The sequence below is a fragment of the Rhinopithecus bieti genome, unplaced genomic scaffold (assembly GCF_001698545.2).
Source record: "Rhinopithecus bieti isolate Rb0 unplaced genomic scaffold, ASM169854v2 scaffold_17174, whole genome shotgun sequence".
NCBI lineage: Eukaryota > Metazoa > Chordata > Mammalia > Primates > Cercopithecidae > Rhinopithecus > Rhinopithecus bieti.
In genome coordinates, this window is record NW_016808962.1 from 1716985 (window position 1) to 1744277 (window position 27293).

The 27293-nt window shown below is 55.6% G+C and overlaps 1 protein-coding gene across 1 annotated transcript in view; it reads right to left on the reverse strand.

Annotated features, from left to right (window-relative positions):
* Window positions 1-867: 867 nt before the first annotated feature.
* Window positions 868-27293, reverse strand: part of PPP6R2 (protein phosphatase 6 regulatory subunit 2) — a 69324-nt gene continuing 42898 nt past the window's right edge. The window contains 18 exon segments of the mRNA XM_017888083.1: window positions 868-1059; window positions 1132-1368; window positions 4187-4391; window positions 5166-5200; window positions 5202-5262; window positions 6181-6344; window positions 6653-6777; window positions 7089-7146; window positions 7321-7418; window positions 7812-7892; window positions 8434-8519; window positions 9880-9995; window positions 10895-10959; window positions 11867-12076; window positions 20056-20208; window positions 21327-21453; window positions 24187-24300; window positions 24668-24780. Of these exon segments, the coding sequence (XP_017743572.1) occupies window positions 1011-1059; window positions 1132-1368; window positions 4187-4391; window positions 5166-5200; window positions 5202-5262; window positions 6181-6344; window positions 6653-6777; window positions 7089-7146; window positions 7321-7418; window positions 7812-7892; window positions 8434-8519; window positions 9880-9995; window positions 10895-10959; window positions 11867-12076; window positions 20056-20208; window positions 21327-21453; window positions 24187-24300; window positions 24668-24780 (2097 nt within the window). The 3' untranslated portion in view covers window positions 868-1010.

Sequence of the window (27293 nt, forward strand, 5' to 3'; positions counted from 1 at the left end):
CAAACAGGAAAAGCTCGGTATTTGCTCAGATATAGAGACCTGCTGGTGTGATGTGGCCTGTTCCACCTCCACCCATTACACGGGGATGATCCTGGGGGATGTGGGGGGGCCACAAAAGAGACGCTGGAGGAGACACTCCCACTGCTGGCCGGACTGGGGCTTTGGGGCCAGAAGGTTCACAATACGCGGTTTGTCCGAACGTCACGGCTTTTATTGGGAGTTGGGGGTTTTGGGTGCCCTGTCAGGTGATCAGAACATTAAAAATGGACTCAACGTAAAATAATCTTCTGGACCCTTTTAGGACAACATGGCCATGACCAGTAGTGCTAGAAACCAGTCTTCAAGCCCCCAGTGCCAAGCCATGGCCCCCCCCACCTGCATACCTGTGGTCTCCCCCGCCAGGCACCCTGTGCTGGGCACAGGGACATCCCTGCCAGGCCCAGAGGGCCTTGTGTTTTTAAGGCAGTCAAATCTTGCAGCCTGGTTCAGTGCCAGCTCCAAGGGCTACTGGGCAGCTGCAAGGGTCTGAGACCCTTATGCATTCCTGTGAGTCGGGTGTCCCCAGCCCAGGCCCTTGACTCTGCCCTGAGCTTGCAGCTGGATACAAAGTGCAAAAAAGCTTGGCTCCTTCTGTATTCTTTAAAAAAGTCTCTAAAAACAGCCTCCAAGTCCACGCCCTTCCTGGCCCATCAGATCCTGGTGGCATCTCAGGGTCCTGCCCCCCACCCCCACCCGGCTCCTGCAGGCAGACCTTATTGCTGTGCTCCGGGCCTGGGGGTGGCTGAGGTGCCCCTCTGCCCTCCAGCAGGGCACGAGTGACCTGAGAGGCCCACTCAGGCAGAAGAGACGCAAGCTGGGCCGTCCAACTGGTTTCAACTGCCAGCTTTACCAATGCAGCATTTATTTTAAAATTAAATTAAATTAAAAAAAAAAAGATTGCATCACCAGGTAGTTTTCTCGATTAAGGATGCAGCCTGACCAGGGCGGGCCGTGGCCGGGCGGCAGCAGCATCACACTGGGCCATTTAAGGCAGCTCCTTCCGGCGGGGCATCTGTCTTCCTGGAGGAATGGGGTGGGGTTGGAGCCATGCGGGCTGCGGGCACCCCCTACCCCCACACTCAACCTGCTCACCTGTCCTTTGTCACTGTCCCCAGGGTGGCCACCATGGCTGGGGCTGTTGTGACTGCCATGATGGGCCCTAGGGGGACCGCCACGGCCACTGCAGAAGAGACTGCTGGGGTGGGTATGGCGGGGCCAGCCTTGCTCAATGCTGTGGTGATGGCCACAGCAGCCACAGCTGGGGCAGCGGTCACTTCCTTTGGCGCGGGGCAGGCAGGGTCTAACAGCCGGCTGTCAGGACACTCGGCCCTGCGTGGCAGACATGGGCTCTGGTTATGGGCACCCCCACCCTCAGTGCCACCCCACCGCATGCCGAAGGACCAGCTGGACAAAAAGGTCCAGGTGGCCTGGAGCACCATCTTTGGCCCCTCCCACTCCTGCCCTCTGTGGGGTGGCCCAGGTTGTGCCCAGCGAGGCAGCTTTGCGGCCCCGAGTTCCAAGTACTGGGACAAGCTGCCTGTCCACTGATGACCTCAAACCTCCTTCCAGGCGGCGCTCAGATCCTGCTCATCAAGCGCCTCATTCTCCAAGGGCCCCTGAGGCTCCTGTGCCGTGATCTCAACGTCAGCCTTACACTGGGCAGTGTGGGGAAACCGCCTGAGGGACGGGAGGGGAGAGAGGATCCTGCCGGGTATCTAAGGGGCTCGCTCTGGAGGGGGTCAGGCACCCCAAGGCCCAGCCTGGCCACGAGCAGCAGATGGGCCCTCTGGCCTCCTGCTGGGCGAGGACACTGAGTGTCTGACCCGGCGAGGGGCGCTCAGGTCAGGTGGGGGTGCGAGGAAGCTCACCTGCAGGCTGGGTCGTCAGGACGGTGCAGGCAGAGCTCTAAGTGTGGCAAGTTTTATGCAGACAGCCCCGTGGAAAAAAGCAACTTACTTTGCACAATAATATTCCCCGCTTTTCAGAGCAAAGTTTTTTACGGGTTGTTTAGGAAAAGTGGGTAAAGGTTTGTTTTGGTTGACATAGTCTCTGACGCCCAGGCTGGAGTGCAATGGTGCAATCTCAGCTCACTGGTTCAAGCGATTCTCCTGCCTCAGCCTTCCGAGTAGCTGGGACCACAGGCGCCCGCCACCACGCCCAGCTAATTTTTGTATTTTTAGTAGAGACGGGTTTCACCATATTGGCCAGACTGGTCTGGAACTCCTGACCTCGTGATCCGCCTGCCCTGGCCTCCTAAACTGCTGGGATTACAGGCAGGAGCTACTGTGCCTGGCTGGGTAAAGACTGTTAAGAATTTCAGTGACTAGGCTGAGCGTGGTGGCTCACGCCTGTAATCCCAGCACTTGGGGAGGCCAAGGCAGGTGGATCACGAGGTCAGGAGTTCCAGACCAGTCTGGCCAATATGGTGAAACCCGTCTCTACTAAAAATACAAAAATTAGCTGGGCGTGGTGGCGGGCGCCTGTGGTCCCAGCTACTCGGAAGGCTGAGGCAGGAGAATCGCTTGAACCTGGGAGGCAGAGGTTGCAGTGAGCCGAGATCATACCCACTCCAGCCGGGGCAACAGCGCAAGACTCCATCTCAAAAACAAAACAAAAAAAATTATTTTCAGTGACTAAGAAGGACTGAAGCCCACGCAGAAACTCTGTATGACTCTCAACCCGAGGGGCTCTGGCCTGGGCTTCCCAGCGACTTCGGCATCAGGACATCCACTGCTGTGGCATTGGCCCCGTTCCCGTGCTATGCCCCCCACTTGCTGCAGATGCCCTGAGGACAGGGTGGCCAAACGGGGAGAAGCTGTGAGCACAGACGGGGCCTGCCGGTCAACAGGGCAGGGAGAGCCAGCCTGGTGCTGAGCTTGCAGCTTGGCTGGGGGAGATGCCCGGAGCCCCTATACCACACAGACCTTCCAGGACTGCCGGGGGTCAGCGAGCAAGACGCTCTGAGGTGTCAGACCTGTTCCACATGTGAGGGGAGGGCAGCACAGGTGGGACGCATGCAGGCTGAGCTGCACTGGGCGGTGAGGCTGGGGGGCATCCTCACCCTGCTCCAGGCAGGCCCTTCACAACCACAGAGCCAGGAGGGACTGGGATATACCACCAGGTGACGGGCACCTTGTCCCCTCCTAGAGAAATCCAGTCCAAGGACCTCCCCACTGTTGCCTGGACCTACTGGGAGCTCAGGCCCCAGGGCCTTTGCATAGCTGTACCCTTGCCAGGTGCACCCTCCTCCCCCCGTCAAGCCCAGTCCTACCCTCCCCCTTAGGTTTACCTGGCCCTGGCATCTACCCCATCTGTCCTGCCCTCCTGCTAATCTCCCACCCCCTGACCCCAGAGGCCAGAGTGGTATCTGTTCACTGAAGAATGCCAGGGACCTTCTTCCTGTGGAGGGATGGATGGGGTTCAGCTTGCTGGAAGGGCCGGCCAGACTCCAGCCTCCTCACAGGGAGCGCCTTCCTCTCCACTCTCTCCCCACGAATGGCTCTTGGGGGCTCAAGGGAGCCTGGGCCTCTGCCCACCTGCAAGCTGCCTCCAACTCTCAGCGTCTGGACGCCCCAAATGCAGTCCTGAGGCCCCCGCCCCCATTCTACTGTCCTGCTTCTGAGGCGTCTGGGGATCTCAGGCCTCCCGTGGAAGCGGAGCAGCGGGCGAGGTCTGCGTGAGCTCCACAGATGCCTGCTCGCCTGCCGGACTTAAATTTGTCTGTGCCCCTCCCTGACCACCCAGGGTACCCAGATCCCAGGTGGCTCAGCCAGGTCCAGAGCCCTAAGAGCTGGGCTGTTCTCTCCAACTGGGATCTGGGGTAGGGGCTGCTCCCTCAAGTCCCTGGAGGACTGTCTGGGCCATCCAGGCCCTGTCTTCTTGTCTTAACCACTCACGACGGAGAACACATGTTCTGTCTGAGAAACGAGCCCCCACACTCCTCCCATCCGGCCTCCACTTAAATGCGCAGGCATCACCACCCCTGAGCCAGCCTCTGAGGGGTCACAAGGCCATGGGGGAAGCAGTGTGGGGAAGACCTCTGGCCTGGCCTCAGCCTGCTCTGGGGGGAGCTGAGACCTGGGGACAGCCTGGAAGCCGCACCCTTTGCACTTGGGCAGGCCCACCCCGCTCCCCACGCCCCACACACCTGCCAACAGCCTCCTCTGTCCTGGCCACTGTGGGCAGCGGGGGGGCCTCCCGGCCGGGACCCCTGCTCACGGCGTCCACGGCACTCGCTGCCTTCTGGTAGTCGTCCTCGCTGTCGGAGCCCACGGAGGAGCTGCTGTTAGAGGCCAGCAGGGGGGCCTTCCTGGTGACACACACGTTCCAGGCACATGGAGAAGCTGGGCTGACTGCAAAGGAGGAGGCCTGTGCTGTCCAGTGAGGCAGGAGGGGCCATGAGGCACGGCCACCCTGGCCATAGGGCCCCCATACATGTGGCCTCTCACATGCAGCCTGTTGCCTGCACACGTGTGCCCGTGTGGGAGCCACATGATGAGGCAGACAGGCTCACGCGCCTGTCATGGGGTCTCCACACAAGCAACCCTGTTGCCTCCCCCATGATACAGGGCAACACGCCTTGGTCTCACAGGAGGACGCAGAGGCTCAGGGAGGGGCCCGCTCCGCCTCGTGTGGTCCTGCCACAGCTCCTTCAAGCACCTGGGACACCAGTGTTGGCAGCCAGCTGTCACTCATCTGGAGCTCTCAGCCTTATCTGGGGGAGCTTCTGAGCCTGACTAGGGGGCTAGGGGCCAGGGGCTCTCATCAGGCCCCAGAACGGCTTCCTGCCAGCACCCCACCCACACACATCTCAATACTGGGGTCCTGGGGCTGCTGGCCAGAACCCAGGGTGCAGGCCTGGGCTGTGCCACCTACTCAGACCGGGCTTGGGGCCAGCCCGATGGCCTTGCTGCCTCCCCTCTGGGGGCCTCCCCATCTGCACGTGGCTGCTCCAGTCCCACTGCTGTATCAAACCCCAATGTCACCAGAGGCCCAGCAGCATGCGGGGCCCTGGCCACCACCTCCCACTGCCCCCAAGGAGGGCGGCCAGCTGGCCTCAGGCCTTAAACTGGGCAAGGCTGGGCCTCTGCAGCAGCCTGGGTGCTGCCTGCACTACTCCTACTCACAGGCTTTCTCAGGGCCTTGGCACCCACGTCCCTCACACTCCTGGGGCTGTGGGTGTCGAGTTCGCTGGCTCCTCAAACACTGCCGTCCACATGGCGCCTGCTGGGGGAGAGAGACGGGTCAGGTGTGGGCAGGCCTGCCTGGGGTGCTGCAGGCAAAGGGAAGGCAGCGCCCCCACCCCGGGGGCCCCACAGAGGTTGACAGGAACATAGAGCTGATCCAGGACGGAGGGCTGGGCAGTGCCCATCAGCCCCTCAGAGAGCAATGGGGCAGCTTGAGGGTCCTGACAAGCTGCCAACACCATGGGGCGTGTGACCCGGGGCTCAGGGAGGCGCCTGAGGGCCCCCAGGCCTCCAGCAGGGCTGAACTGACTGTGGAGGTGACACCATTGCCCTGCCCTACCCAGCAACCGACAGAGATGGCAGCTCACTGAGCACCACGGGCCCCTCCCTGGCCTCCAGGATGGGGTGCCTCCCTCCTATCTGGGATGTTCCTGCTTCCCCAGGGTGTCACCCTTGCTCTGTCAGTCTCAGCTAAGAGCTGAGCACCTCCTAACAGAGATTCCTGTCCCCCCGCAAAGTCCTGAGTGCCTCAGTGCTGCCTCCAAGGCAGGAGCAAGGAGAGGGATCTTATCAGCCGTGCGGCCTGTGGGGTGGACCAGCTCCTGCCACAAACGTAGGCTGTGAGGGTGGTGGCCAGCCTGAGCTGCTGTGCTGGGAAGGGCGTCAGGCCCGTGCCCGATTTCGTGGGGGCCGGGTGGACGATGAAGACTAGGTGGACACCACCCACCAGCCTTGGCGACGTGGCTGAGTGACCACAATCAAGAGGCAGGGCCAGGAGACCACCTTGTGCTGGGCACAGGGCAGCACAGACCCCTACTCAGGATGGCTGGGAAAGAGCTGGGGATGCAGGCTCCGGGCCACAGTGAGCCCTAAATGAAGCCTCTACAACACCCAGGCCAGGGTACCATGTCCTGTCCCCGACACCCACGGCCCCGGCTCCGGCCCCCAGCGCCACCTTCTGAGTCACCCTCCACAGGGGGGGCTGCCTTCTTCCCAGGGGCCGGGGGGGCACCTGCCCCAGGTGCATCTCCGTGTGCTTCTGAGCTCGCCTTCCCGTCCTGGCCTCCGCGCTCTGGGCCATTCTTTGAACAGCTCTCTGAAGCATGGGGGGCTCCAAACCTGGGGGAGACTCAGAGTCAGATGCCTGGTGGCCCAGGACGGACGCCTAACGTTGAGGGTCAGGGACAGCCCCAGGCTCGGGGCTGAGGGTGAGCACAGATTGTCTCGAGAGAGGAGCAGGAGTCGCTCTAGGCCTCAGCTCCGGGCTCCTCAGGGTCACCCGCTGCGTTGGGCCCCAGAACTTGCAGGACAGGTGTGCCTGCTCTGCGAGCCAGAGTAACAAATAGCAGGGCGTCGGGGTATCTGACGGGTGTCCTGGGGGCTGCACCTCCTCGGCAGAGGCTTTGGGGGATGGGCGGGCCCCGCACCTGGCTCTGGCCATCACCCGGGTGGCACAGCGAGTATCACTGTCCTCCCAGATGTCCTCATCCTCATCGTCATCAAAGGGCTGGATGCGGTCGCTGCAGCAGGCCTCAAACAGAGCTGCGCTGGGCTGCAGAGTAAAACGCCAAGGTCAGTTTCCAGAGGGTCTGGGGGAGACAGGAGGTGCTCTCCCCAAAGGGCTCCCAGATGGGCTTAGTTCAGGGTGTGGGAGCCCCGGGCTGGAGGGCAGGATGGGGAGGGGCAAGGAAAGCGACTGTTCCAAGCTCCACAGAGGGGCCTCTCCCAGCCCCACCGCATAGGCCCACGGCAGACCACAGGCCCACGGGAGACCGAGCCATGGGCGCGGCCTGAGCTGCCTGGGAAAAGGGTGCCCGCACGCCACACAGCCCCGCACAGTCCCACACAGCCCCGCTGGCTCACACTGTCCTCGTCAGCGTCGATGTTGAAGTTGATCTCTGCGATCCTGTCAAACGGGGCACTGCAAGAGCAAGGAGAGTGGTCTCAGCGCTCCTGCCTCCTCGCTGCTCGTCAGGGGCCGCAGTGCTCCTCCCCTGGTGCTAACTGCGGACATCAGGCCGCACTCCCGGCAAGGCCTCAGGGAGCTGCCCCCATGGGACCCCAGCGGCGAGGACGGGCGTCCAAGAAGACTCACTTGATGTTGTCGTCCTGGTCTGCAAACTCCTCATCATTGAAGCCAAACTGATCCACAAAGCTGGCCGCCATCTGCTGGATCTGGTAGTCAGAGAAGGCCTGGGAGGGAGGGAGGAACGCCGGTCATGGAGCAGCCTCAGGCCTGGAGGCTGTTCTTTGGAACCACAGGCTCTCTAGTTGTTCAGGAGCTTCTCCTCCAGCAAAAGCCGGCAGTCAACTCTGACTGTTCAGGGCTCACGATTCTACCAAAACTCAGGCTGCGCGCCCGCTGCGGTCACATCTGAGATACGCCCCATATTTTGACTTTGGAGTCCATCTGCTGTGTTCTCAGTGCTCTCATCAAGGTGGAGTGACTTTGGGGTTCTCCCCTCAGACCCACCCCGCCCCATACGTGCTCGGAGACGAGCCCCCTCTCCCCTTTGCTAGTGAGATGCCATCAGACTCGTCTGGAGGACCAAGCGCAGCGCACACAGGTGCCGGCCACGCCCTCACCTGCTGAAGGGACAGCTCGTTAGGGAAAGCACCCTCAATGTCCTCGTCCTCACTCGAGGAGTGAAGGTGGTGAGTGCTCACCTAAAACACAGGCCAGACGGGGTGGGCGTGTGAGCCAGCCCAGCGCCCCAGACCCCACCCAGCCCAGCGCCCAGGACCCTGCCCAGCCCAGAGCTCCCAGACCCCGCCCAGCACGTCACTCGTCAGATCTCTGGGCCCCGGAGGCCGTGCTGTGTAAGGTGCCCAGGTGAGGCCAAGGCCCCGTGACAGCCCAACCTCCATGTGCAGGGGGCAGGTTGTGGGTCTCAGGCAAAAGGGGCCCTCTGCCAATAAGCTACAGCTCCTGGAGTGGGAGGGAAGGGACCTGAGGCCAACACCGGCTCTGCACAGGTCCTCAGAGACCCAGCCCTGGTGTGGTACAGGACAGGGTCCCTGTTACGGACACCAGCCCAGAGGACACACTGCACACTTGCGGGCTACGCAGGGCCACCGCGTGCAACAGGAGCAGGCAGGTGTGCGGCCCTTGTGCCTCCCTTGGCCTCTGCCTCAGGGCAAAGGCAGGAGCGTCGGACGGCGTCCCAGCACCGTGCACGTGCCGAGGGGCAGCCCCGGGCCTCCTCACCAGGTCCACAGCATTCCTGCGGTTCGTCTCCGTCAGTGTCTCCTCCACGAAGCTCTCCCAGCGGCCACGGCAATCCGCAGGGAGCCCTGCAAGGGAAGTGCTGCCTAGTGAGCCCTGGGAGACCCCGTGCAGATGGCGCAGGGCACGCGGGAGCTATGGCAGGTACATCGCGGGTCCAGGAGGATGGGGCGCTGCTACTGCAGTCAGTCTGTCTGAGGGCCTGAAGCATGGGCTTTGCTGGATGGGAAGGAGGCAGCATAGCTATGTGTCCGGAGGGACCTGGGGCCCCATTGAGATTGAGGTGCAGCAACTGTGGGCAGGGTGGTGGGTACATCTGCCCCTATGGAGACCCCAACGGGCATCCGAGTTCCAAGTCTGCTGGTGCGGAAGCCCAGGGTGAGGAACTCCCAGAAATGCAGAAGCCGTGGAACAGAATCTGAGAAAGCAGCCAGCTTCCTTCTCCCCACATCACAGGCCCAAACTCAGCAGCAGCCCACAGGCCTAGGCACGCGTCGTGTCTATTTTTCCGGGGAGGTCAGAGCCCTGGAAGGACTCACAATCTGGAGATCGTGTGGGATGACCCAAGGGCTTCCTGCTTGCCCCTCGCCTCCCTACACTGCCCCTGCCCTGGAGAGCCGTTCCTGGCCTTGACCTCTACCCATGTGCTTTGCCCTCCAGGATGTCGGGAAGCTCCTCCTGCCCTTTTATTATTTATGATAGCTGCCGGCGGGCCTGACCTCGCCAGGGCCTAATGGAGCCCAACCCAGGAGACCCCTCACTATGGTCCTGGGGTGCAGGGAGGGCTATCCAGAGCTTCTTCACCTTACACAGGTATAGGGAGGAGGGGCCACAGCTGGGCCTGCCTCTGCCACACACGTGCTGGGCCTGCCTCTGCCACACATGTGCTGTGCCTGCCTCTGCCACACATGTGCTGGGCCCGCCTCTGCCACACATGTGCTGTGCCTGTGCCCATCTAACCCACTGTGTTCTTAAGAAACAGGCTGCTCCCTGCTCCCCTGAGACTTGTGCTAGGAAGTCTCACACCTGAGTGAGAAGGAGACTCTCGGATCACCTGAGCGCAGAGCACGCGGCCAGGACAGCCCAGCCAGGCGGGGCTCCATGAGCTGCAAGGAGCCTGGCGGTGCTAATGGCTACTGAGCACCAGCTCCAGAGTCACCAACTGCCCCGGCAGGACTGTCTCTTGTGCCACATGCTGACGCCTGGCAGGGTCTCCACAGAAGTCCGCCCAACAGAACTGACCCATGAGACCCAGGCCCTCCTGAGGAGATATCTGATGTGTGAAGTGAGAGGCAGAGGCAGCCACGGGGTCTCTCACTGTCAGTGCAGTCAGCACCTGCTGACGGGCAGAGGGCAGCCTCAGGCGGCAGCTCCTTTGGGGCCCCAGTGCCCGTGACCAGCAGAAGGATGATCGGGTTGGGGACTCACCTCGGATGACCTCGCTGATGTGCGTCTGCACAGGGCCCCGCTCCAGGTTCTGCACCACCGCGTTGGCGATCCGTGTGAGGTGGCCCATGTTCCCACGTCTCATGCCACCCGCTGCCCTGAAAGCAACAGGCACCATCAGGGCAGCCTCCTAGTCCCGACCTTGCCAGACCCACGACCCAGAGAAGCAAGTGGCAGAGGCCTCCAGGTTCACTTCCAGAGCAAGTGCCCAGCCTCTGCCCAGTGCTCGCGCCCCCGGCCCTCCCTCCAGGACGCTTCTGTTTGAGCAGCACCTGCCACGTGCAGAGGCTCACCCCAACCTCACCACCAAAAGTGCCACTGAGACAGACGAGGAGACAGACACCGCTCTCACCCCATTTTACAGACAGGGAAATGGAGGCAGAAAGGCCGTGGCATGGCCTAAGCCCCGCTAGTGGCGGCAGTGGCACAGGAGGTGAGCGCACCCTGTCAGCTACAAAGCTCAGGCTCAGCACCCTGCAGGGAGGGGCGGGCAGGACCTCCATGCTGTGCAGCCCAGCTCAGGCTCTGCTTCCCCCACAGATGGCTCTGGGCCAAGGACAATAAGCAGGACGTGTTCTGACCAGAGGGAGCACCCATTAAGCAGCAGACACGGAAAGACCAAAATAATGTATCCCCGCGTGCGAGTGCTGATGGAGGGCCTGAGTTCTCGGGGAAGATCAGGAATGGACAGGGGACTCACAAGAGTTTGGCAAAGCCTAGGCAAATCAGGTTGGGCGGGGCCCAGAGCAGGTGCCTGGTGGGCACCGGACCGCTTCCTGTCAGCTCCCCGTGTCCCCTCCCCAAGTAGCATTTGCAGCTGTCCGCCCAGTAGGAGGGCCCCTTGCACGGCAGCCCCAGAGTGTGGGGCCACATCGCACACCCGACACTCCGCCTGCTCCTGCAGTCCTGCACGCAGTGCCACCAGGGCTTGGGTGAGGTGCGTCTCTGCATCCCTGACTGGCCAGGCGGGGTCCCTCCATGTCCGAGTGGCTCTTACTGTGTGTGGTCGTTGGCTTCCCAGGCCTCCAGGATCCTCTGCACCAGGCAGCACTTCTGGAACAGCTGGTGGGTGGGGTAGGGGGCAGCGTGAGTCAGGGTCTGAAGGAGGCAGGCACTCCTCCACCCATCCCTGGACTGGGCAGGGCTGGCTGGCAGCCACCACGTCTGTGTGGACTTTGCAGGCCCTTAACTGCTGCACACGCACAGCCTCCGCCTCCATGGTCCTCACCAAACACCAGAGGTGGGTGCTGTTCAGTGGCTCATACTGCTGAGCGCCCTGAAGATGAAGCCTGAGAAAAGGACCCTCTCCCTTCTCCTCTGACTCCTGGAATTGCCCCCTGACCCTTGCCTTCCCCTGGGCCTTCTCCGCGTCTCTCAGTTGCCCCGACTTTGGTCACTCTCCTACGCTCTTCCTCCGTGTCCAGAGCGAACGACTAGGGCAGTGTGTCCTCAGCACTTTCTCACCTCCAGGCCCTGACACAGATCACTTCTTGTACCTGAGATGTTTTTCCTGGGCTCCACCTCACACTACGATACACCTGTGGCCCTGCTATCTGGGTGACGGTCCCTGGTTGGCCTGCAGGTCCCTCAACACCCTCTCCCCACCATGCAGTTCCCACCACTGACACTGCCGGCCCCCTGGGCATTTATTCTCCGGGCGTCCAGCTGGAGGCCAGACTGGACTCATCCCCTGCAGTGCTAACCCCTGCCAGGCCTGCACATAGAAGGCACCAGCACCCTGCTGAAGGCAATGAGACCTGCAAGACCCACTCAAGTCTCCTGTCTACGAGCCTCCGACCAGACACCTGCCCCCTGTCTACGAGCCTCCGACCAGACACCTGGGACCCTTTTCCAAGCCCTGCCCCCGTGTCAGCTGCACAGCGAGGACTGGCACACGTCAGTGCTGACGTGGACGCGGTCTGAGTAGGGCGCAGCTGGCGCTGATAAGCTGGATGCTGTTTGGACTCACGTGGGTCACCATTGTGTTATCAGGGAGGCTGGTGGGAGGCTGGGGGGTCTCCAGGCTCCGGTTCCCGTTCTCATGCAGAGGCTCCGCCCTGCTCTCGGACCCGCTGGCTTCTGTCCTGTCCTCGCGGGCAGCGTGGGAGAGAATAGCGGCTATGCAGAGTTCCACTTGGAAGTGCAGAAAGTTATTCCAGGTGTACTTAAAGAACAAGTCCTGGGTAAAGAGGACAGAAGACAGTCTTAGGTCGGTTTTCTCCTGCCAGCTACACCACAAAGGTGAGGGAAACCCTTCCTAAAGATGGCGTCCTAACTCCTCATGAGTAGTCTGGGCAGCCAGGAAGGAGTTTTAGGCGTTTTCCTGAGGCTCATCTCTCTGTAACAGAGCTTCTTCAAATTCAAATAGCCACGGGGCACTTCCGTCTCCTGCCTGTGGGTGACCGTCAGTCTCTGCTCCGATCTGAGTCATCATCTTCTTTCTACTTTCTGCGGGTTTATTTTTTTTATTTTTTATTTTTTTGAGACAGAGTCTTGCTCTGTTCCCAGGCTAGAGTGCAGCGGCGCAATCTCGGCTCACGGCAACCCCTGCCTCCTGGGTTTAAGTGATTCTCCTGCCTCAGCCTCCCAAGTAGCTGGGATTACAGGTGCCCGCCACCATGTCCAGCTAATTTTTCTATTTTTAGTAGAGACGGGGTTTTGCCATGTTGGTCATGCTGGTCTTGAACTTCCAACCTCAGGTGATTTGCCCGCCTCAGCCTCCCAAAGTGCTGGGATGACAGGCGGGAGCTGGGATGACGGGCGGGAGCTGGGATGACGGGCGGGAGCTGGGATGATGGGCGGGAGCTGGGATGACGGGCAGGAGCCACCGTGCCTGGCTTCTTCTGTCCTTAAGTTGGAAGCTGAACTCATTAATTTGTAGCCTTTCTTCTTTTGCAGTCTATCTTTAAAGGCTACATTTCCCCGTATACAACCAACTTTAACTACATTCTACACATTTTGCTAAGTAGTATTTTTATTATTCTTCAGTTCTAAGTATGTGAAAAGTTCCTTTATGATTCTGCCTTTCTTGTGAGTTACTGGAAGTGTGTGAGACTCTCGAGCACACGAGGATTCCACCCAGGACGGCAGGCGTGTGCACATCGTCCACCACACACACAGGAGACTGGGAGGGGCATATCCAGACACCCCTTAAGGGAGCCCAGACCTAAGCAGCACGGGCTGAAGCCCAGAGGAGGCTCTGGCCACCTAGGCACTCCCCTGGGGACAGAGGTGGCGGAGCGAGGACAGCTGCTGTCTCTCACCTCCCATGTAGCCTCTTCCAGACGAGGACAGACAGGGGGACATAGGTCTGACCCACTCACCCCCACTGTTGCCTCTTACATTCCAGGGGCCACGGCAGCCTGTGTCTCAGACCCTCTTCCGCCTCCGTGGAGGAGCAGGACTGTGTGGGGAGGGAATGGGGGAGGCAGATATTCCACACCAGGATTCCAGCTTGAGCCCCTGGTTCCACACAGTGGGGCTGGAGCTAGAGAAAGGCGGGAGGCTCATTTGCTTCATGTTCTTCTCCACAGGAACATGGTCCTAAATCTCAGCTTCACCTTCTCTGCCCACGTGACCTTGAGCAACCCTGGAGGAGGCTTGACTGTGTTACCTCATCTATAACATGGAGTCAGACCTACCTCTCAAGAAAGAAAAGCCCAGACAAGATGACTTTGCTGGGAAGTTCTACCGAACATTTATTTTGTTGCCGTTTGTTTTTCATTTCCTGGCAATGAGTTCTACCACACATTTAAAGAAGAATTAACACCAATCTTTCTCAAACTCTTCAAAAAAACTGAAGAGGAGAGAACATTTTCTAATTCATTCTGTGAGGACAGCATTACCCCGATACCAAGCCAGACAAGGACACTACAAGAAAAGAAAACTACAAACCAATATTCCATATGAACATGGATGCAAAATACCAGCAAACCAAACTTAGCATCTTATCAAAAGAATTATAGGCCGGGCGCGGTGGCTCAAGCCTGTAATCCCAGCGCTTTGGGAAGCCGAGATGGGCGGATCATGAGGTCAGGAGTTCGAGACCATCCTGGCTAACACGGTGGAACCCCGTCTCTACTAAAAAAAAATACAAAAATCTAGCCGGGCGAGGTGGCGGGCGCCTGTAGTCCCAGCTACTCTGGAGGCTGAGGCAGGAGAATGGCATAAACCCGGGAGGCGGAGCTTGCAGTGAGCTGAGATCCGGCCACTGCACTCCAGCCTGGGTGACAGAGTGAGACTCCGTCTCAAAACAAAACAAAAACAAAAAACAAAACAAACAAACAAAAAGAATTATATACCAGGATAAAGTGGGATTTGCTCCTCAAATGCAAGGATGGATCCACATATGAAAATCAATCGATATACGACATTAACAGGGTAAAGGACAGAAGCCAAATGATATCTCAACTCATACAAACAAAATCTGATACAATTCCACATACGGCCAGGCCAGGCGCGGTGGCTCAACACCTGTAATCCCAGCACTTTGGGAAGCTGAGGAGGGTGGATCACCTGAGGTGAGGAGTTTGAGACCAGCCTGGCCAACGTGGTGACACCCGTCTTTACTGAAAATACAAAAATTAGCCAGGCGTGGTGGTGGGCTCCTGTAATCCCAGCTACTCAGGAGGCTGAGGCAGGAGAATCACTTGAGCTCAGGAGGCAGAGGCTGCAGTGAGCCAAGATCACACCACCGCACTCCAGCCTGGGCAACAGGAGTGAAACTCTGTCTCAAAAAAAAAAAAAAAAAAAAATCAACGTACTTTCTTGATAAAACGCTCAAACTAGAAACAGAAGGAAACATCTTCAGTATGATAAAGGCACCTATGAGAAGCTCATAGGTGACAACACATTCAATGCTGAAAGACTGAAAACTTCTCTAAGATCAGGAGCAAGGCAAGGATGCCCCCTCTCACCGCTTCTATTCAATCTTCTCTTAGAAGTCTTAGCCAGAGCAATTAGGCAAGAAAAAGAAAGAAAAGGCATCCAAACGGTAAAGGCAAAAGTAAAATTATCTTTGTTCCCAAATGACATTTTTTTTGTTTTTTTTTTTTTTAAGCAGGGGTTTTGCTCTGTTGTCCTGGCTGAAGTGCACACAGTGGCGTGATCTTGGCTCTGCAGCTCTGACCTCCCAGACTTAAGCGATCCTCCCTCTTCAGTCTCCTGAATAGCTGGGACTACAGATCTGTGCCACCACACCTGCCTAATTTTTATTCTCATTTATTTTGTAGAGATGAAGTCTCACTATGTTGCCCAGGCTGGGCTTAAACTCCTGGGTTCAAGCAATCCTCCCGTCTAGGCCTCCCAAAGTGCTGGGATTACAGACGTGAGCCACCACACCCAGCCTGATATGATCTTACACATAGAAAATTCTAAATATTCCACATAAATTGCTAGAGATAATAAACAAATTCAGCAAAGTTCTAGGATACAAAATTGACACACAAAAAAGCAGTTGCATTTCCATACACTAGCACTGAATAATCCAAAAAGGAAAGTAAGAAAACAATTTTATATCTGATAGCATCCAAAAGAATTAAGTCAAGGAGATAAAAGATTCGTACACTGCAAACTTCAAAACACTGCTTCAAGAATTTAAAGACCCTGCACTCCAGCCTGGGCGACAGAGTGAGACTCCGTCTCAAAAAAAAATATATAAATAAATAAAAGAATTTAAAGACCTAGGCTGGGCGCGGTGGCTCACGCCTGTAATCCCAGCACTTTGGGAGGCCGAGGCAGGTGGATCACGAGGTCAGGAGATCAAGACCATCCTGGCTAACATGGTAAAACCCCGTCTCTACTAAAAATACAAAAAATTAGCCAGGCGTGGTGGGGGGACGCCTGTAGTCCCAGCTACTCGGGAGGCTGAGGCAAGAGACTTGTTTGAACCCAGGAGGTGGAGGTTGCGATGAGTCGAGATTGCATCACTGCACTCCAGCCTGGGCAACAGAGTGAGATTCTGTCTCAAAAATATAAATAAATAAATAGGAAGATATCTGTGTTCACGGATTGAAGACTTAATATTGTTAAGAAGACAGTATTACCCAAAGTGATCTATGAATTCAATGCAACCCCTCCCAAAATCTCAACAGCATTTTGGGAAAATCGAAAACCCATCCCCAAATTCATACAGAATCTCAAGGGACGACTTTGAATAGCCAAAACAATCTTGAAAAAGAACAAAGTTGGAAAACTCACACTTACCACATACTACAAAGCTACAGTCACCAAAATAGTGTGGCACTGGCATAAGGACAGACATATAAACCAACGAAATAGAATAGAGCCCAGAAAGAAACCATTGCACACACGGCCAGCTGGTGTTTTTTTTTTTTTTTTTTTTTGAGATGGAGTCTCGCTCTGTTGCCCAGGCTGGAGTGCAATGGCGCAATCTCAGCTCACTGCGAGCTCCGCCTCCCCGGTTCACGCCATTCTCCCGCCTCAGCCTCCCGAGTAGCTGGGACTACAGGCGCCCATCACCACGTCTGGCTACCTTTTTTGTATTTTTAGTAGAGATGAGGTTTCACCACGTTACAGGATGGTCTCGATCTCCTGACTTCATGATCCACCTGCCTCAGCCTCCCAAAGTGCTGGGATTACAGGCGTGAGCCACCGCGCCCGGCCAGCCAGCTGGTTTTTATAACAATTAGGCCAAGAGCATTCATGGGGGAAAGGACAGTGTTTCTTTTTTTTTGAAACGTAATCTTACTCTGTCACCCAGGCTAGAGTGCACTGGCGCGATCTCGGCTCACTGAAACCTCTGCCTCCTGGGTTCAAGTGATTCTCCTGCCTCAGCCTCCCAAGTAGTTGGGATTACAGGCACCGCCATCACGCCTGGCTAATTTTTATATTTTTTGTAGAGACGGAGTTGTGCCATGTTGGCCAGGCTGGTCACGAACTCCTGACCTCAGGTGATCTGCCTGCCTTGGCCTCCCAAAGTGCTGAGATTATAGGCGTGAGCCACCGTGCCTGGCCTAGGACAGTCTTTTCAACAAGTGCTGGGAAAACTGGATAACCCCACGTAAAAGAATGAAGCTGGACCCTTATCTTACACCAGATACAAAAATTAATTCAAAATGGCTCAAAGACCTAAACACCAGAGAGAAAACATAAAACTTTTCTAAGGAAGCACAGAAGAAAAGTTTCATGGTACTGATTTGGAAATGACGTTTTTAGATATGACACCGAAAGCACAGGCAACAAAGAAAAAAGAAAATTGGATTTCATCAAAATTTAAAACTTGTGTGTCAAAGGAGTAAAGGCAGGTGGCTGGTGGCTCACGCCTATTAATTCCAGCACTTTGAAGTCAGGAGTTCAAAAACAGCCTGATAAACATAGTGAGACCCCATCTCTACAAAAAATATAAAAATTAGCTGGATGTGGTGACGCACGCCTGCAGTTCTAGCTACTCAGGAGGCTGAGGTGGGAGGATCACTTGAACCCAGAGTTCAAGGTTACAGGGAGCTACGATCACTGTACTGCAAAGACCCTATGTCTAAAACAATTTTTTTAATGTAAAAAGATAACCCAAAGAAAATATTTGTATATATCTGATAAAGGATTAATATCCAGGATATGTAAAGAACTTCTAAAACTAAAAAACAAAACAAAAAAACTCAATTCAAAAATGGTCAAAGGAAGGTAGACTAGACATTTCTCCAACAAAGCTATTCACATGGCCAACGAGCAGAAGACGTTCAACATCAGTCATCACACAGAGACACCGTTCCACACGCACCCACACGGAGACACCGTTCCACACGCACCACACGGAGACACCGTTCCACACGCACATCAGATGACGAGCATCAGCCACACAGAGACACCGTTCCACACGCGCATGAGATGACGAGCACCAGCCACACGGAGACACTGCTCCACACGCACCACATGGAGACACCGTTCCACATGCACATCAGATGACGAGCATCAGCCACAGAGAGACACCGTTCCACACGCACCACACGGAGACACTGTTCCACATGCACCACACGGAGACACTATTCCACACGCGCATGAGATGATGAGCATCAGCCACACGGAGACACCACTCCACACGCACCACATGGAGACACCGTTCCACACACACATCAGATGACGAGCATCAGCCACACAGAGACACCGTTCCACACGCACCACACGGAGACACTGTTCCACATGCACCACACGGAGACACTATTCCACACGCGCATGAGATGATGAGCATCAGCCACACAGAGACACCGTTCCACACGCACCACACGGAGACACCGTTCCACATCCACATCAGATGACGAGCATCAGCCACACAGAGACACCGTTCCACATCCACATCAGATGACTATCACCAGAAGGAAGACAAGTGTCAGCGGGATGAGGGTGAGGATGTGGAGAAAGGGGAGCCTTTGCTGACAGAAGGATAAAATGGTGCAGCCACTGTGGAAAGGTCTGGCTTCAAAAATTAACCATGGAATTGTCACATGACCTGGCTTCGTAGGTATTTATCCAAAAGAACTGAAAGTAAGGACTCAAACAAGTATTTGTACACCCACATATACAGCAGCCTTATTCTCAACAGCCAAGGCTGGAAGCAACCCAGCTGCCCACTGACGGATGCATGGACAGAACGTGGGGCCCCCCCACAGTATTTATTCAACCTTAAAAAGGAAGGAAATTTGGACATACACTACAATACTGAATGAGCCTTGGGCACATAATGCTAAGTGAAGTCAGTCAGTCACAAAAAGATAATACTTTATGATTCCACTCATAAACTATACCTGGAACAGTCAAAGTCAGAGACAAAGAGAAAGGTGGTTTGCCAGAGGCTGTGGAGAGGGAGAATGAATGGGGAGTTAGTGTTTAACTGAGAGAGAGTTTCTGTTTGGAAAAATTAAAAACTTCTAGATATGGATAATGGTAATGGCTGTACAAGATGGTGAATGCACTGAGTTACACACAAAATAGTTAAAACAGCCAAGTTTATGTTATGATATTTTACCACAGTAAATATAAAAGACAGGAAGAAAGTGGAAGAGAGAATTCTTTTAAAGACGGAGAAGGGGCCGGGCACAGTGGCTCATGCCTGTAATCCCAGCACTTTGGGAGGCCAAGGTGGGTGGCTCATGAGGTCAGGAGTTCAAGACCATCCTGGCCAACATGGTGAAACCCCGTCTCTACTAAAAATACAAAAAACATTAGCTGGGCGTGGTGGCGCATGCCTGTAATCCCAGCTAGTCCAGAGGCTGAGGCAGGAAAATCGCTTGAACCCAGAAGGCAGAGATTGCAGTGAGCCGAGGTTGTGCCACTGCACTCCAGCCTGGCGGTAGAGAGAGACTGTGTCAAAAAAAAAAAAAAGAGGGAAAAGGAAAGTAGGTCTTTTGTAACTGCTTCCCTGAAGCAGCCTGGGATCTCACAGCCAAAGCAGTGCCCCAGAACTTCTACATGCTGACAAGACTTCTGAGCCAGACAGCATTTCCAGCCCAGTTCTGAGGCCGGCTCATCCTGGGACTAAGATTGCAGGGAGATTCCAGCAGAGCCCCAGAGCCAGGCAGAAGAGGGGAGGCTGTGTCTGCCGACAGGACCCACTAGGGCAGTGCCCCTCGCCCTCAGGGGAGCAGCCCCGTGCTCTCTGCAGAGGAGCCTGCTGCCCACAGCCAGGGCTGCTCACTGGCACTGCCCGCCAGCACCGCCTGCCCTCTCCTCTCCCCAGACACCTGGAGCATCATGCAAGCCGTCTGCAGGATGGAGAAGCACTGCCCGCTGGCTTTGACAAAAACTGCCAGGTTGACCTTCGATTGTGGAAGATGGAAGCTTCTCTTTGAGCACATTTTATACTTAATAACCACCGTGTAAGTTCTACGTTGTTCAGTCAGAACATGAGAAAGGATGCAGACATGTCACTCCATTCCGTCAAACAGGGCTAGCAATCCGCCTTCTGCTTTCAGGGCAATTCTACAGTAGACTTGTCACTTCCCGTGAGCCTGCAGCTGAGACACACCTCACTGTGGCTCTGTGCCCCACCAGAGACCTGTGGTCCAGCCTTGGGACTTGGGACTGGAACCTCCCCTTGGCAGAGCTTTGTCCAAATGCTGGGGCCCCACTCTGCAGCTCCCGACAAGTCCACAGCCGGGCCCGGCACGCTCACAGACACGCAGCGGGGCTAAGGGGCCCACTCACCAGCAGTAAGTCCATGGTGTTGAGCCGGCAGAGCTCCTGGTTGATGCTGGGTGTGTTTGTGTGCAGCAGTGCTGCCATGAGGCGGGCGCCATGCAGACGGGCATTCCCCAGGGGCTCCTCCAGCACACCAATGGTGGTCAGGATCGCTTTCTTCTGCAAACACAGAAGGCACCACCCAGTTAGGCCCTGTGAGCAATGAGGCCACTGCTGGAGTCTCTGGGACCCAGCCTAGGGTGGTGAGGTACATGGTGGGGGTTCCTCAGGGAGGGCTGTCTGCCAGAAGAAATGAAGGGATCAGTGGGGTGAAGAGGCTGCTGCTCCCCTCAGGGCCTCCGAGAGTGCTCCCAGGATGCTCACGGGCACTCCAGTCCGAGCCTGTGGGGCCAGAGAGCCGTGCACCTCAGTGGGTGAGATGTCCAAGATGGGGCCAGTGGCACCAGTCTGAGGCCAGAGCCCTTGGCATGATGCCTCGCTGAGGATGCCCAGTGGGGCTCCCTCTGCGGACACGACCTCAGAACACCAAGTTCACAAGTGTCCCATGAACACACTCTGGGGAGACGGACGGAAATGCCTCCTCAGATGGGCCGCAGGTCTTTTCTGATCCCCCACACTCAGCATAATGAGTCTGCCTTCTCTTCATTGAAGGCTCCAGGCTGACAAAACAGAATCCCAGCCCCCCCAGGGCTCGCCAGTGGGGCAGGTGGATCTTACCAAGGTGGCAAGTGAGAGGAACTGAGCTGTAGGTAAGGAGGGCGCTACGCAGCGGGGCGGGAGGGTTGTGTCTGGGGAGGGTGAGACGGGATGGGCAGTCGCCTGGCTGGCAGTCTGAGCCGGGAGGAGCCTTTGTGTGCTTCACCCTCCTCAACATGACCCACGCACTGCCCAGTGCTGCTGAGCGGGGCAAAGGGCCTCCCCTGCCACCCCCTGGTCCCCTCTCTCAGGAGCCCCTTCCCTGCCACCCCCTGGTCCCCTCTCTCAGGAGCCGAGCATCCCTTAGCTAGGTGCCCTCAACTTGGAGGCCAGGCCTATGGTGACCTCCAGGTCAGTTGCAGAGGCAGAGAAGAGCATTTGCAGATCTGGGAGAGCAGTCCTGAAAATGTGTTTTGGCACCTACCCGGTGCTTCTCAAGTGGGGGTGTGGGAACGGCTGTCTTAGAACACATTCACTCCACACTCTGCTTCCTATGGGACAACCTGTGGGTTCTCCTCCCTGCAAATCAACCTCCCCTGCGACGCCTCCAAAGGCACTCAGCAGTCACCACGGCCATTTACCTTGGGCGGGTTGAGCAGGAGCTGGTGGAAGTCCTTCAGCCGAGGCTCGATGCCGTGTAGTACACTGCTGCTGACAGTGTATGACCTTTCCAGTCCCTGAGAAAAGGAGTCCACCAAGCCCTCTGTCCTGTGGATGAGGAAAGCAGATGGAGACCGGGGACACCAGGGCCCTGTCCAACCTCACCAGCAACTCAGTGCACCCTCTTCTTCCAGGAAGAGCCCTCTTAACTTTCCCAAAAATAAATCCTAGAGGAATGCAGCTACCCAAGGTCTCCACACGTGATCTGGTGACTGATACAGGTAGAAGAGAAAGGCACTGAAGACCCTCAGGAAGATGCTTGCTTGTGACATCCGAGAATATGGAGGCGGGGAAGTGGCACAGGACTCACTGTCCCCAGCACCGGTGGGGGTGCTGCTCCGTCCTCCTGCTTTGAAAGCCTTCACCACTATCCCTGTATCTTTCACACTGTTCCTGTGTGGACCTTTTTATTTTTTTCTTTTTGCTGGAGTCTCACTCCATCGCCCAGGCTGGAGTGCAATGGTGCGATCTCAGTTCACTGAACCTCCACCTCTTGGGTTCAAGCAATTCTCCTGCCTCAGCCTCCTGAGTAGCTGGAACTACAGGCATGGACCACCACACCCGGCTAATTTTTGTATTTTTAGTAGAGACAGGATTTCGCCATGTTGGCCAGGCTGGTCTCGATCACCTGATCTCAGGTGATCGCCCACCTTGGCCTCCCAAAGTGCTGGGATTACAAGTGTGAGCCACCATGCCCAGCCCCTGTGGTGTTTTCAAGCAAGTCTTCTGAGATATTTATTTCAACACTCTTTCCAGCTGTAAAAATAATACATAATCACTTATTTTTTAAAGTAATAAGCAAAGTAATTTTAAAAATCAGAGAGCGAGGTGCAGTGGCTCACACCTATAATCCCAGCACTTTGCAAGGGACAGGCTTGAGCTCAGGACTCTGAGGCCGCACTGAGATATGATCGTGCCACCACACTCCCACCTGGGTGACAGAGCAAGACACCATCTGAAAACCATCAGCAGCAGCAGCACAAGAACCAAAGAGAAACAGCTGGCTTATCTCTGTTTTCCTGATTTGTACACAGTCCCCTCCATCACATGTAGGGTTGAGCCTGGGCCTCAGAAGTGGCTCAGCTTTCCTGGGTTTATGAAGATTAAAATATCAATATTCCACTTGCCTAACTAGAGAAAAACGGTAACATTTTAACACTATTTTTGGTTAATAAACTAACAAATAAGTATTAGGTAGTACGAGAGAGAGAGACACAGAGAGACAGAGACAGTCCTAACAACCTCACCACCAGGGTTAAGTCAATTTCTTGTCATTTTCTTATTTGTTCCTTTTTCTTTCACTTTAAAAAAGCACAGGCTATCAGTGTTGGGGGCTGAATTACATTCTCCCCAGAATGCGGAAATAAGGGAGCTACAGTCACCTTGGGAGAGTTAGACATCGTCGCATGTGATGGAACGGAGACGACGGAAATGTCCTGGAGATATCAGGTTCCCGCTGGCACGTGGGGAACCTGAATCCACAGATGGTGGGGTTCAAGGGCCAGGGGCAGGCCAGGAGGGGAAGTGCCCAGAGAACACTGATATGGCCCTTTCGAGACACACCCATAGGATCTCCTGGGCATCTGGCAGGCCAGCCATACCCCCCGTCCCAGTGCCTCCCTCACAGACTCTCCACTCGACTGTCTTTCCATGTGCGCCTCATGGGCGTCCTCCTCGGAGTTTCAACTGCTTGAACAGCTTTGGCAGTGCCTAGCCTTCCATGACCTGAGGGCCTTCTAGGCCACACTGTGATCCAGAGAAACAGTTTCAAACACTTCCTGAAATTTCTACCTGGGGTCAGAGAAGGGTGTCCAGCACCTATATCCTCAAACAAATTCAACTTTCACCTGAACTCACTTCTGCTGCTGACTCCTCTGTCTCTGCTTATTCACTGTCGTGCCTCAACAGGCCTCCAACAGCTGCAACTGAGGAGAGTGGTGTGGGGTCACAGCAAAGGAGCTCCTCCAAGCAAGCTCCACTCTCCTCTGCCACATACTGCCCCACGCTTGTGTCCACACTGGGATCCCCTCACTGCCTCATCCCAGGTGCTGTCTCTGCCAGATGCGGCCTCTCGGGGAAAACATCCCTGACTGCGAGGCTCCACCCACCAGCCCCATGTGGGTCCCTTCTCGTGAGCCCTGAGGCACAGGGTGCATGTCTATGGCACTCGCCACTCTGCATCACCCTGCTGTCCACACGCTGGCCTCCTGTGCCAGATGGGAGCAATTAAAGGGAAGGGGCTGTGTCTCAGTTCTCTGACTCCTCGGGCCTGTGTTACTGCACGGTGGGTACAGAAATGACACCTGATCAATGAGAAAGTGCAATGGAGGACAGTCGCCTGGGAACCAAGTGCTAATGCCACAGCCCCACCCTGTGAGGGCCAGTGTCTGCCTGGGAGATAAACACATATATATATAACTGTGCGTCACAGTGGAAACCCTGCCACACACACACACACACAGGAGCTGTGGGGACTTGTCAGAATAGTCCTTGGGGAAAACCTGCCAACCACACCTGTTCCACACATGTCGACATATGCATCGCCAACTGGCCACGACGAGCAGCTTCAGGCTGGAGAGGGAGCACCAGTGATGATGAGGGTCCAAGGGGACTTGGCCGCAGCCATAAAGTCAAGCCTTCAACAAGGGAAATCTATCTGTGTTATTACTTGCATAATCAAAAATTAAAAACACAAATGACATAATCCAGACTGCTCATGTGGGCTGCCAGTCACGGAAGCACCAAGTTCAGCTCCATACGATTTCTCCTCCTGAGACTCACCCAACCCGCCTGGTTTCCAGCAAGGTGAGTAACACCTGAGTCCCGCTGACGAGGCAACTCTCTGTCCGGTCTCCATCAAACATGTTCTTCAGAAGCTGCTCCACACAGTCCTGCCTGCTGGACACACAGAGGTCACTGCCTGGCAGAGCAGACACACACACAAAGGATGCAAGGATGCTCCCTGCTCCCCGTGGAGGACCCCAGCAAAACCCTCAACCTGCTCAGGCTCAAGGCCAGGCGCCAGGGTCCTCAGGACACTCCTGCTGCTGCTGGCCCACTCTCTAGACCCGCCAGGTGACTCCTCTGGAGACCCCTCCCTCTGGAAATAGGCCCCAAGTTAACATGGGCTCTGAACCTGGGGTTCATTCGAATGTGAATCAGAGGAGGTGGCAGCATGTCCTGGTGCTCAGAGCAAGGCTCAGAGATGTCCCCATGACCCAGAAAGGGAGGCCCACCAGCACCACGGCCCACCAGCACTCACGACTCCAGCGCTGTGAGGAGGGGGTCTGGCTCCAGAGCCTCTTGCAGCTGACTGCCCTGGTCTCTGCCCAGCCTAACTATGTCACAGAGAGTCTGAGAAGCATTTGACTGCCTCTAAAAAGACAAGGGAAACACAGAGCCCCTCAGTATGGAGAAGAAACAGCAGGACCAGCCCTGGTGGGCACACAGGGCACGAGTCCTCCTGCTTCTCTAGCAGATGCTAGACTTCTGTTGTTATTCAATACCATCATCATGTTCAAATTCTCTTTCTTTCTTTTTCTTTCTCTTTCTTTCCCCCTCCCCTCCCCTCCCCTCCCCTCCCCTGCCCTCTCTCTTTCTCTTTCTTTCAGATGTGGGACTTTTGCCCAGGCGCAATGGCTCTGGCCTGTAATCCCAGCACTTTGGGAGGCCGAGGCGGGCAGATCATCAGGTCAGGAGATCAAGACCATCCTGGCTAACACAGTGAAACGCCATCTCTACTAAAAATACAAAAAATTAGCTGGGCGTGGTGGCGGGCGCCTGTAGTCCCAGCTACTCAGGAGGCTGAGGCAGGAGAATGGCGTGAACCCAGGAGGTGGAGCCTGCAATGAGCCGAGATCGCGTCACTACACTCCAGCCTGGGCGACAGAGCAAGACTCCGTCTCCAAAAAAAAAAGGCGTGGGACTTTCTCTAAATCAGTTTTCTACAAAGATTCCAGGCAACAGCTTCATTTCAAAGAAGCCCGAGTATGCTTTTTCTGTCGTCAAAATGTAGATCTGGTTAGATTTTTCTTTTTTTTAAGCTGCATTGAACTATCTTTAGGAATTCAAAACAGGGCTAATAATGGTCAGATATGCAATGCAGATACTGGGCTATACCTGTGATCCACGTTTTGAAATATACTGAATATGTGGCCATGCTATTGATACTGTATTTTAAATGTGGTAATAAGTAGCTGCTGTTATTCAGAATGAGTCCTGTAAGGTGATGAAAACAGGGAAGTTGCTACCAAGAAAACAGAGGACTCAACTTTTCTAGGGATACATTAAGACACAATCCCTGATGGGAACCTGCGCCTGCTGACAATGCAGGGGTTGTTCTCTAGGGAAGACAAATGTGATTCAGAGAGAAACACAACCCCTGACTCCTTGCAGCACTGTTTCACATGCTGTGGGAAGACTGAGGGGAAGCAAACACTCACAGGAGTATTTTAGGGAGAAAAGAAAGCAGCCAGATTAGCTCTGAGGTCTGCCTTTGGGACCCAGGACAGGCCATCAGTCCACAACACCCACATGCATGGGTGGACTCTGGTTCTCAGGCAGGGTGGCCTCCTTGCTTCCTACAGACGCCAGCGTGGCCTCTCCCATCTGTCTGATCAGCCCTGTGGGCTGATGGAGAACAAAGTAGGGTGACTGGCCAGGCAGCGGTGAAGGCCTCAGACACGAGTCAGCACCACTGTTTTCCCATTTGCCAAGGATGTGTGGTTGTATGTACAGATAGATAAGTGTAATGCTAGGAAAAGGTCTGCTGGGATATATCCCAAACTCTCAACAGGGATCACCACAGGGAGCCCCATTGTCACCTTAGGTGCTTCCAGGGTGGGTGGCTTCTAGGGGGCCCCTAACAATCCCCTCCTGGAGTTCATGCCCCTACAGCCCCCATCTCTTTTAGTGTGGGCTGGACCCAGCCACCCAGCTCTAAAGAGCCAAATACAGTCAGAGTGAGGGGAAAGCTCAGCTCCACGTCATGTGCTGCCCTGTGGAGAGGCCCATGTGGTGCAATGACGAGGGTGGCCTCAGCCCACAGCCCTGAGGAACTGGATGCTGCTGAGCCATCTGTGACCATGGAGCTGGCCTCTACCCCAGGGGCACTCTGAGATGACTGCACTTTGTGAGAGAATGAGCAGAAGAGCCACTGAGCCACATTCAGATGCCTGATCCACAGAAACTGATACTGCTACAGGTAAAAATACTTGCCATAAGCAACTATGTTTCAGGGTAATTTGCTATTCAGTCACAGACGACCAATACAATTCTATTAGAATTGTTCTTCTGTTTGTTTGTTTGTTTGTTTGTTTGTTGAGACAGAATCTCGCTGTCGCCCAGGCTGGAGTGCAGCGGTGCGATCTCGACTCACTGCAAGCTCCCTTTCCCTGGTTCGAGTGATTCTCGTGCGTCAGCCTCCTGAGTGGCTGGGATTATAGGCACCCTCCACTATGCCTGGCTAATTTTTAGTAGAGACAGGGTTTCGCCACGTTGGCCAGGCTGGTCTCAAAACTCATGACCTCAAGTGATCAGCCTGCCTCAGCCTCCCAAAGTGCTGGAATTACAGGCATGAGCCACCGCGCCCGTCCTAGAATTGTTTTTATAATACACATATATTATTTTTCAGTTAAGGAAAAAAAGCCTAGGCCAGGCATGGTGGCTCACTCCTGTAACCACGGCACTTTAGGAGGCTGCGGTAGGAGGATCACTTGAGCCCAGGTGTTTGAGAATAGCCTGAGCAATGTAGTGAGACCCCATCTCTATTTAAACAACAAGAAAACAGCCTAGAGGCCAGGTGTGGTGGCTCACCTGCCTGGGTGAGCAGGATAATCGCTTGAACCCGAGAGGCGGAGGCTGCAGTGAGCCGAGATCGCACCACTGCA